General features: G+C 37.8%; 1 protein-coding gene across 2 annotated transcripts; it reads right to left on the bottom strand.

The window, feature by feature from the left end:
- Window positions 1-598: 598 nt before the first annotated feature.
- On the bottom strand, window positions 599-11,269 carry pheta1 (PH domain containing endocytic trafficking adaptor 1). 2 transcript variants are annotated; one of them, XM_059988135.1, is made up of 3 exons: window positions 10,682-11,269; window positions 10,110-10,165; window positions 599-6,640 (listed from the first exon to the last, which is right to left on the bottom strand). In XM_059988135.1, exon 3 carries the CDS (start codon window positions 6,628-6,630, stop codon window positions 5,746-5,748), a length of 885 nt encoding a protein of 294 aa, XP_059844118.1. In that variant the 5' UTR covers window positions 6,631-6,640; window positions 10,110-10,165; window positions 10,682-11,269; the 3' UTR covers window positions 599-5,745. The 2 variants fall into 2 exon arrangements, with proteins under 2 accessions (XP_059844118.1, XP_059844119.1); XM_059988136.1 differs by lacking the exon at window positions 10,682-11,269 and adding an exon at window positions 10,285-10,531.
- Between the last annotated feature and the right edge of the window lie 529 nt (window positions 11,270-11,798).

The raw sequence follows: 11,798 nt of genomic DNA, 5'->3' as shown, positions 1-11,798 counted from the left end.
GACAATCCAATGACATTTTTCAGGATCTTTTCATCCTGTTTCACCGGTAGATGGTAGGAGAGTGTTGCAAATTCTGTTCTCATTTACCTGCAATTGATGTACTAAGATCAATTCTTATCATTCTATGCATCGTCTTGCTAGCCATTTAAAAGGAACTAAACAAAACATGCACTGCCATCCATTGTCATGCTTCTTCAAGGTAAAAAAAATCCTGTAACAGACCTGAATTTACACTGCAACTTCTTTTCGTCCAAACCCTCAGCTTACCAGCGAACAACAATTCATAAGCCTTGATTTTTAAAAATCTCATTATCAAACCCTTCCTTGTCTTGTGCTCCTTCCTATCACTTTCTCCAGCTATTCAATGAAAGTGTTCTAAAATTAGTAAATGTTTCATTAAACATCCATTAACTACCTATTAATGCATGTCTGTATGTACATATGTCCTAAATAAATCGATTTGGGAATAGGTTATTCCACATGCATGAAGCTAAACTGCAAATGCAAGGGGTTCACACATATTCTGTACTTTACAATTTAGTTTTATAACAAGACATCTCTAAAGCTGTTAATTTTGGACAAATAAAACACAAATGCATCCATTTCTCAGTTCATTTACTGTAGTATAAATGACCAGTAAACAGAATATTTGATTCTCAATACTATGAGCTAAAATATAGATTGATTGTTCATGCAATCATGCAGTAACCAATACATCCAGGTGATGAATATTCCATGCAAACTGAAAGTGTAATTAGAAAAATACATTTTTGATAAAATTGGAAAAAAAAGATCTACATTAAAAGAATACTATCCATTTTGTAAAAAGTTAAGTAAAGTATCTTTACATTTTGGAAATGAATTCCAAATGTAATAAGAGAACATAGTAATTCATCAAAAAAGCATTAAAACATTTGTATGGCACATTTATGCATGGACTTCCATGTTAAACAATCAGTATCATAAAAGATCTAATCCTTCAAAGGACCACTAACACTTCCAGGCCACTAAAAAAGTTCAACAAATACACTTAATTTTGATAGTTCCCACAAAAAACAAATATAGAAAATTAGGATGATATTTACATTTTTAAATCAAATAAAATGGCTGTTATTGATTTTGCTTTACATTTTTCCCACTACCATTGAAAGTGGGATGATCCACAAAGGCTTTATTCTAAAAGATGTAAGAGTAATTCTGTCAGGAATTTGATTTCCGAAAATAAAAAATATTAATGTCTTTCCAGTCACTGACTGAAGCAACTCAAATTGAGATATTTACATTTACTAAAACTTCCCACAATATACAGAGTACTTTTATGATAATGCTATATGAATTATGACTGTATGAAAGGAGTGTCTTGTGCAAAATGTTTGTATGCTTTAAGGTTATTGGAGTTTTGATTATAATGGTTGTACTTATTCATGGAGTTGTTTTCTTCAGGCACATTCAAAAGTACTTTTAAAACAAAGTACACAGGCAAACCCAGATTTGTACAAATAATTACACGGATCTAAACTGAAGTGCATTTATTAACATGTTAACACTGAATAGCTTGAATCTAATTGGGAAGTCATTAGGTAAGTACGAATTTTGGAGAAAGACGATTATGTGATCTTGATGCTACTGGAGAGTAAGGAGCATGCAAATGCTGGAATCTGGAGCAAAGAGACAAACTGTTGGAGGAACTTAGTGGTTCGAGCAACATCTACGAAGGGAAAGGGCAAGTCCACTTATCACAAACTGATCCCTGCTCCTCTTCATAATGGTTAGCTTCTCTCTCCACTCTCAGTTCCAACCTCAAATGCAGACAATTTCTTTCCCTACTTAGATACTGTTCAACCTGCTGAGTTCCTCCAGCAGCAGTTTGAACTTCTCTTATGCTACTACTAGCTTGTCACATGATTGTGACACATCTTTTTGGTAATGTTGTAAGATTTGTATACCTCAATGAATATTTAATTTCTTTAGTTACATAGCAACAGTATACCTTTAGGAAATCACATAAGGTACATTTACAATTCCATGAATATGCTTTCAAAGCTGCGTCTCCTATTGACACATTAGACCATCTAGTCTATGCCATTTCTCAGAGCAATCCTTTCAATCTCATTCCCTTTACTTCCAATGCAATCTATTCTTTCTCAAATACCAATCAACTCTGTCCAAAGAGGGACAATTTACAATAATAGCCATTTAACCTACAAATCATCAAGAGATGTGAGGGGGAAAAACAAAGCATTTGGGGATACCCAAGATATCACAGGGAGAATGTGTCAACTCCTTATTTCTGGATTTAGATTTCCCTTTTGTTTAACCTGACTTTATACCATATAATGATATTGAATGCTGTCAGGGCAGAGAAAATACAGCAATCATCTTCACTACCCTGAGTGCGTACCTGCATTTTATATATACCCAGAGTGGCTTAAGTAATTATATATGACTAATATAACTAATGTTGCATCAATGCCATTCATAGTCAGCAATTGCCATTGGACAATATTATTTTAGGGCATATTCTATTTCACTGCAGTTGATTTTGTGTGCTTTGAATGCCCTAAACACAAGTGTTTATGGATGGCAATTAATTAATTAGTCCAAAATTAACTTCTGAAAATTAACTCATGCAATCAAAAAATTTTAAAAATTAGATAAGCAAATTAAATACTCTAACCTTAAAGTCTATTTGCTCATTTAAAAAATGATTTACATTAATGGATTAACTAGGAATGGCATATGTTAAAAATTTCCACAATAATCAAGAAACCAGGGGGCCATCTTCCCAAACTTAAACTTGTAAAATTGTTTTTTTAAAAATAACATAATGTAAAAATATTCTTGAAAATAATGTGATACTTGAAGCAACTACTGAAAGGATAATTGCAGTCTGGAGGAAAAGTACCGCTGTTAAAAGAAAAGCACCTTTAGTGTCCGCACTACAGCATTTAAAGGTAATGTTTTGCAACTAGTGTTCATTATTATTAATAAATACTTGAAGACATTCATATATTAGTGTTTCATATACTATTGTTATCTGATGTGAAGTGAAGAGCATATGGAAGTCTACACTGAAAGACCGGAAAGTGCAATTACTAATTTTCCATTAATTCACTAACAGCTCCTGGCACATCTTTGTAATTACTTTCAGAATTATTACAAAAATGCTTCTTTTCTGCATAAAGATTTAGGAAAACAGTCCTGATCTTAAAAACTATGGTTAATCCTACAGAATGGCACTATTAAGCCATTTAGCCTCTTCCCTTTAGCTCTATCCATTTTTCTTTATCATCACTTCACGGTCTAATGCGAAAATCACTAATTAAATGTCTTGGCATATTAGTAGATTCTGATTCTGTGTATGGCCACAGTGGCACGCTCTCTCCTGAGCCTGATGTAGTTTATTTCAGATGCTCATCACAAAAGATTGCAGCATTAAAGTATTAGATTTGTAAAACTCTGCAAGCCAGAAATGAAGTAACAAGCAAACAGAAATATGTCAACACAAGCTAAAATGAAAAATACTAAATACAATTGACAACACCCCCGATACTGTTACACAACTGATGACTCAGATACATTTTTTAAAGTGAATTTTCAGTTAAAAGTACAGCATCTCATGGTTTTGTTCTGAAAACTAGCACGGTAAGAAAGGAATGAAACATATAAACATCATGGATAATGCATTGATTTGTGGTTTCTGATAAGGGGAACTCATTTAAAATGATTATAAGCATCTTAATTAAACTATATATGGGGTGGCACAGTATCACAGCTGTTAGCACTTCACTTTACTGTGCCAGTGATTGGGGTTCAATTCCCACCACTACCTGCAAGGAACTTGTATGTTCTCCCTGAGACAGTGTGGGCTTCCTCCCCCTTCCAAAGATGTACTGGTTAGGGTTAGTAAGTCGTAGGCATGCGTTAGCGGGGAAGCACAGCAACACTTGCAGGCAATCCACGCTGATTTGACTTGACACAAACAACATGTTTCACTTTGTTTTGATGTACATGTGATAAATAAAACTAATCTTTAATGTTGAATTAACATTACACTAAAAGCATTAAATAGTGACTGCTTATGGGGTGGGTTGATTTGACTCTAATGCTAGCTCATTTGAAATAGGAAGGGATTTCACTTGCCACATGCCAGATCTTGTGATGTTTGCATTCAATGGCATTGACTGTATTGTTACATCAAATAGTAAGAGAGTATTTTCTTGATTTTACTGTTCTTGCAGCTATAATCACACTTAATATTGCCATTCATCAAATCATAAGGGCACAAAGTTGTACTAGTGGCACTTCACATTTTAATTAAAAGTTTACATTTCAAGTACCAATAATTATTTGTCCTTTGCATAGTGTATCTTTACATAACCTGGCCTTATTGTCACAGCAATGTGAAAGATGCCTTTTAGGATGTTCAGTAACATCTCTCCTCATACTTACTCCAATATCTACTTAAACAATGCTTTAGGCAATATTAAGATTTAGTATTTTTCCCCTGGGCAGATGGGGCCAATAGATGTGAAAGTGATCAAGTTCAGTATAATTCTATCTTTGTCCAACAATCAGATTTCTAACCTCAATCATTAATTAAAATCTGAAGTTGGAAATTTTTCTCCCACTTCTCCTTATGCACAATTTCAATTTAGCTAAACTAAGCTCAGCTACAACTCAACTATAGACAGCACAACTAGAATTAACAACCCCCAACTACAGAATTGGGTACTTCATGCACTATATTCATATACCTCCCCAAGAGTGCAGTTGCAGAAGGAAGCATTATTATTATTAAAGAAAATGAATTATTTTTCCAAGTACAATTTGTTTGTTTAGTGCAGTTTGGCTGGGACATATTTTCTCAGAACATAAAACAGCAAAGCACTCTTGTTGAATTTTCAGAAATGAATAGTGTATGTTATATTTAGTATTTGATAAGCTTGTAAACAGTCTTGTCACTACTTCAACTGGTCACACAGAACCCTTAATAGTGGCAATGCAAGTCATTGCACAAGCAGCATTACACTGATAAGCTGCTGGTTCTATGTTTAGAATGCATTCAATAAGCAAGGGTTGGGTTTGAGGGGGGAGTGGGGGATGGAACAGAACCTACAATAACTGAGAGCACAATGATGGAAAGGGAAGAAAGTCCTGAGTTTAGTGTCTCTTTCCACACCCCTCCTCACTCCTAACATTTTTCTAATGCAGGTTTGTGAATATTGTCAGACTACCCAAATAAGAGTGGATAGCAAACTTAAAGATTTGTGCTTGCAAAAATCAATGTAAACTATAGAAGCTTGGTTGATTGCCAACTCCTACACTCTGTACCTGGTTATTTATCCTAACTTCCCGGTTGAAAGCAGCATTTACCATGTGCCAAGCTTAAATCTTCAGTGTGCGCTCGATTTACCCCAGCATCACAGGTTATAAGCCCAATTAAAAAAAAGTTCTGATAGTAATTATTTTAATTTCTGTGTGCATTTCACTTCACTGCCATGGATGCTGAAGTTAAGAGGAGAAAAATAGCAAATGCTGTATGACAGTGGCCAAAGCACACTGAAATATATTAAGTATTTAATTTGCTGGATCCAGCCAGATTATAACACTAATTAAAACAGAGATGCAGAATACCATTACCATTTGTATATTTCTGGAAAGCACCAAATGCGTAGAACATGAATTCAAAGAGATTGAATTGGATTTGAAACTGTCCTTTTGAAGAAACTGTGCAAGACATATTCAGATCATCTGATCTGGCTGTGAACCACCATCGTTTCTTATCTTGTGCTCTTGCCATTGTCTTTGCAGCTGTATCACATCCCGGCCAAACCATTCGTGCAATCTGCTAAAGCTGTAGGTTCCCGCTACTAATGAAGCATGATCATGGGTGGTCATCACACTACCACTGCCAGGCGTTACCCCTCCTGTTGCTGACTTCCTCCTAGGGGGCAAAGGGGGTGGGAAGCGTTGGGTGTGTTGTGGTCTTTCAGGCGTCTGATCTAGGAAATATTTTGCAATGTCACTATTATCACTAACAGCATGAGCTTTGCCATTTAATTCCAGTTCAAGCATTTGATCTGTTGTAGTACTCCAGGGGGCATAGCCATTTTCTTTATAAGTACCATGAGGTACAGCGCAACTATTTGAGATTTGTGGTGAACCAGAAGGGTTGCTTTGGTGTTTTCGCAGGAGTGCTTTTCTCTGGCCCTTACGGCTGCTGGCTTTGTTTTGCTGCATCTCTTCCAATTGCTTTTCAAGTTCCCTCACAACTATTCTCATGTAGTCAAAGCTTGCACGGGATAAAGCTTTAACCCAAGCTTCCATTTCTGTTGGGCTCTCAGCAGCCATTTTATATGTCCTCAATTTAACACCATCAAACTTGATTGCGAAAGCATGCTCCTCTGAAGATTCGCACAGTTCCACTGTGCATCCCTCCAGAATGATTACTCCAACTGGCTCTTTGCTCTCCTTATCTTCGAAGTAAAAAAACAGATTACCCTTCAAAACAAACCAACGCCTGTGATAAGCAGTGTTTCGTTCTCCCTTTTTGTGCAAGTATCCAGTCTTATCGGTTGGAGAATCACAGGTGGCATAGTATGCCACACTTTTTTCATTCAACTTCATTCTGCAGTTTCTGTAATCAAAACAGATGACATCCAAAATTGGGAAAATAATTCTTTAAAGTATGCAGCATCATTCTAAAGAGCAAACCTCACCTTAAAATAGCTTACAAATTTGGTGGCATTTGAGTAGTTTGTTTTGACTGGCAGATATCAGGAAGATAGATAAATGCTCACATTTAATTGTCATTCAACCACACACAAAAATACAGCCAAATGAAACAGCATTCAGTTTCAGCGTTGGGAGTATACAGGTTCATGGATTAATATGTTGTGTCGCATTCACTAAAACTTGGCTGATGCTAGGTTGCTATACCCAGGATGTACAGTGGATTCCGGTTAACTGGGCCATCAGTTAATCAGAGGAGCTACTTATTTGGGACAACTCTTAAAAGAATAAAAACTAATTGAGAAAATAGTTGGGATCCCCTTCATTTATTTGGGACACTATGCCACTTAATTCAGGCAGGAGACTGTTGCTGAACAGTTGCTAACTAGTGTCTAGTGCATGGATTTGCATGACTGTTGGACACCACACCATGCTTAGAGTGAACAGTTTTTACATAGTATCTATCAGTTGCGTGTGCTTGTGTTAAAAAAGCAGCAATTTTTGTCACTGAAAGTTGGTGAGAAATAATAATTTAATATTATTATTATTAAATAATAATAACAATTCAGAACTGCTTTTCTCACTGCGGTTTCAAGCATTCTGGCTTGGAAACAACATTCCCTCTAATATTTTTTTACAGCAACACGGGCCAACCATTGCTCTGAGGTGAGCAGGAAATTTTTACATGGCCTGAAAACAGCGGCATTTCAAACGTCTATACAAAAGAAAGTTGCAACTGCGTGGCAATAAAGGCTATGTGCAAGGGAACTTCTGACTTACTGCAGGGCCATGCATCCATGCAGCTCGACACAACAGTGCTTGGAGATGCCAGCAATGGCTGGGAGTGAAAAGGGAACAATTTCACTACTTCAGTAGGTTAGGAACAACAAAGAAATTAAAGGTATCAATAATCATCTTGAATGTTACAATGAAAATAAAGATTTGGAGGATGCAATTGTCAATTTGATGAAGGCAATCCATTATCTACACTAGGTGCCTTTGCACATTTTGTTCATTTACAGTCAAGTGGAAATAAAGGGAATCCTGTGATGATAACTGCAGGGAACCAATACACAGTTTTATAGTAATGTGGTAGAATTGACGGTGTTCAAATTTGTTCTGTACTTCATTTAAATATATAATTTGTTATTCTGTTAAATGGTAGTTTGTCTTTTTTAATACCTTTTAAACTATTTCCATGAAACTTTGGCTAATTTGGGCAGCTGCTTAATTGGGCCAAAATGTACTGGTCCCAAAGTGCCCCAATTAACCAGAATCCACCGTATTATACAAAGTAATGCATCATAGACTATGTCTGAATGAAATTATGAACAGAAAAAACCTGATGCACAAGTTTACAAATTACACCTTTAAGACTGCTTCATTATTTAGCTGTACATCAGCTTATTCTCATGTCTCAATTCCCTTGATAACAATCTATCACCCACAGCTGTGAATGCATATCACATCAGAACATCTACAATCTTCTATAGTAGAAAACAAGTATCAGCATCATTAGAAATGTTCTCATCTCAGCCGCAAGTAGCCTTAATCATGGTTAATCATGGACTCAAAATTCTGGAGCCAAAGGACAGTAGTCTCTCAGCAACCACCAACGTCGCCACTTCTCAATGTTGATTCTCTAACAGAAAAACTCTATTCAATCTCCCTTTGTTGTACCAAGTCAATATCTGAACCAAGGTGGCTGCAATGAGTCAACCATGCGTGTGGCTCTGGATTCACCAAACGTAGTTGGGAAAAAGGAGGCCACCAAATTACATTATTGAACTAGAAAGGTTTAAGTCATCTTGTGGTCAATATAGGTTTTTATTCCAGATTTTTTAAATTATGTAAATTTAAAATCCCCACTGGGTTTGGTGATACGCAAACTTTTAATTATCAAATTTAGATTGATGTTGAAGCTGCTTGAATACTGGTCTAAAAACAGTAACTGTAGCATCTACCTGAATGGCTAACTCCTATTGCCTTGTACAAAATGTGAATACTGTACAGTATTTGCTTTTCTCGTTTTACCTGTACCCATGTCAAGAATCCTACTTGTGCAGGATTCCCTTTATTTCCACTTAAATTATTAATCCTCTGCATTATCTTTCACCCTAATCCTTTCTAATCAATCTGATTATTAGATTTTACAATTATGGTTAACCACAGTAACTGTCAAAACTACTCTAATGCGTTATGTATAATGAAGCAGCATAGTGGTTGAAAATTCTAAACTAATTTTTGTAGCTGTCAACTACAATCTTGTCAATAGCAAAAATGTGATTACTGTTCTTTGAATCAATACATTTAGTCCACTGGTATGACATTGTTATGGTGTCATTTTAAAAATTCTATTTATAACAAGAATTGACCAATGAACACCCTTTTTCTTGTTTAAATTATTCCGATTTGACATTGACCTTCCTTCAGTTCCCACAGATCTTCCTCAGGAATCCAAAACTGTTTCTTGGTGATGGATCCTGAATAACACCAACGCCCAAAAATGTTCACAATCTATACATGTTCAGACTCTGTACCACACTAAAAGAGGTGGGCAATATGGTTTAAGGGGAAGACAGTTTGCCAGGAAGGATTTGGAGGTTGTGTGAAACATTCAGCTGGATGTAAAAATACTATTTGCACCTTAATCTGCACAAGAGATTATGTTGAATGACTGAAAACATTATATCCCTTGATATTTAAAGCGTTTTAAAAAGATCAATTAATTTCAATCTCCTGTATCCTCACTTTTAAACTTTTAATATTAGCTTCACATACCTAGTCCTACCATAAATTTGTAATATGTGTTGGGGGGGGGGGTGGAAAGAAATAAAATTACATATTACTACACAGAAAATTAAAATATTGACAGCAAAGTGGAACAAAGGAGGAAAGAAAAACAAATTAGTGGATGAATTTAGGAGGGCAGGTAGCATCTGTGGTGGCAAGAGTTTCAGGTCAAGAACGCAAGCAGTGACAGTGGTACATCTATGTTTTTTTAAATCACATCATGATCAAGAATTTACTTTTCTTCAGGCAGCATTGAATTATACAAATAAAGTCCTGGTACGTGGAATTTGGATAGTTCTTAGAATAGACTTGGTACTATACACATTTTTATGTGTAGATATAGGAGGTCCAGAAGTTATTTCCAAAGATGATAGTTGAAATAGATATGCCAATCACAAATACATGAACATTTTGGGTCTCCATTTTTTTTGTTCTTGTAAACATAAGGTTCTATAACATTCTTTAAAATGACCTAAGTTCTTATTAAGGAAGAAGTATTCCCACATTTAGGGAAATGCAAAACTCCAGGTGACTAATACGTGCGTCACTAAGAAACCACCAAATTAAAATAAAAATTTTACCTAGAAGTTGCGAGTTGCTGGAACTCATCAGAGGAAGCGGTCGTGGGAAGGAGAGGCTGTGGAAGTAAAGAAGGAAAGTCAGGACGTGAGTTACGCCAGCACAGGCTTGCTTGAAGTCTGACGGGACCACGCAATATTGGCGACAGAGTGAGTGGTCTCGTTCACTTGAACTTACTGAAAGCAAACACAGTTTGGAGAAGCCGTGGAGGGGAAGGTGGATTCAAGGCTCCGCCGTCAGCTGTTTCCATTAAAGAGCAAATTTGCACAAAGCAACCGGCGCGCATGCGCCCTGGACAACAGGAAACCCGGCGGAGAGGGGCGGTTATTTTCAAATAAAAATAAACAGGGGTGGGGCTGGGGGCGATCTGTTTCCCGACCCCCTTCCTTCTACGATCCGACTACCGGTGGTGCCGCCCCTCGCCGCGGGCGGGCGGGCGGGCAGCTGACCCCGACCCCCAGGCCTCCGCCTCCCCGGGAGTGAGGGCGCTGCCACTGGGCCGCAGGAGCCAGGAACCCGAGGCCAGAGGGCGGGGGCGTGAGTGTGCGAATAGCGGGTTTATTAATTTACTCACTCGCTAGTTTCCCCTGCGGCCGCTCGCCCTCATCCTCCTTCCCCCGTTCACTCCGCGCCGCGTGACGTCACTGCCCGGCTCGCCCCAGGGGGGCAGTTCTCCTCTCCCTAATTCCTCCCTCGGGACAAATATTGCCTCGCCTGCTTACTTTTTAACAAAGGAAGGGGAATCTGCCGGAGACAGGATTAAAATTTTCTGCTGTTTGACTTTTCATCGCTGAAACATTTGCCTCCCACTGTGTGAAAACGTGGCAAAGTTAAATTCCAGTTCAGACCCTGATCTCTCTCATTTTCCCCTAATAAAATGTAAAATTAAAAGTAGTACCCTAAAACGTACTGCAACCTTGGCAGTTTGAACTGCTTCCGTCTGGTAGGCGCTTCAGATCCCTCCAGACTAAGACTACTAGGCACTGGAGAAGTTTTTTCCTTACTGCGGTCACTTTGCTGAACAGTTAACTGTCGGCTAACTATTACTTGGATTGCACTACTTGTATGTATAATCTATATTTTCATTTATATTTATCATCGGTTATGAGCAGAGAGACAACATCTGCGGGAAGTAAATTCCTTGTATGTGTACAGGTACTTGGCGATTAAAGTCTGATTCTGAAGAGCAGAAGTGCATCTTAAACCAATGAGGATACAGTCAAGTCTTCTACCGATCAATCTGAACATCTGCTTGCAGGTTTTCACCTTTTGCTGAAATGCCACTGTAGGGCTCACAAACAGGCCTGATCCTGGACAAGGACAGTAAGAAAGAGAAACACTTTCATTCACTGTGAGATATGACACGACCTTTGGATCTAATGTAACCTTTTTCTGTTCCCGGTTAGACTTCCCTAGGTCACAGGCCAGTGGCCAGGTGAGAAAATTAGCATTTGATGCCATCATCACTGGCTGTTTAATCCTTCTTTTTTCCCCACTTTTCAATGTTTTTCATTGTTCATGTTGATACCAAGTTTTGATAGTGAAACATGCCTGTCAACGTAGAAGTCACATCAGGCCAAAGTGCCAGTTCAAGTCCCTCCGCAGCAGCTGCTCACAACTTTGCCTTCCCCTTCCCATCCTCAGTGCGGGCAACCCTCACGTTACAGAAGGGGATTTACGTTCCTACACAA

Source organism: Hypanus sabinus, chromosome 13 (genome assembly GCF_030144855.1).
Source record: "Hypanus sabinus isolate sHypSab1 chromosome 13, sHypSab1.hap1, whole genome shotgun sequence".
Classification (NCBI taxonomy): domain Eukaryota; kingdom Metazoa; phylum Chordata; class Chondrichthyes; order Myliobatiformes; family Dasyatidae; genus Hypanus; species Hypanus sabinus.
Note: the sequence above shows the minus strand (reverse complement) of the source record. Positions and strands in the feature narration are given on the sequence as shown.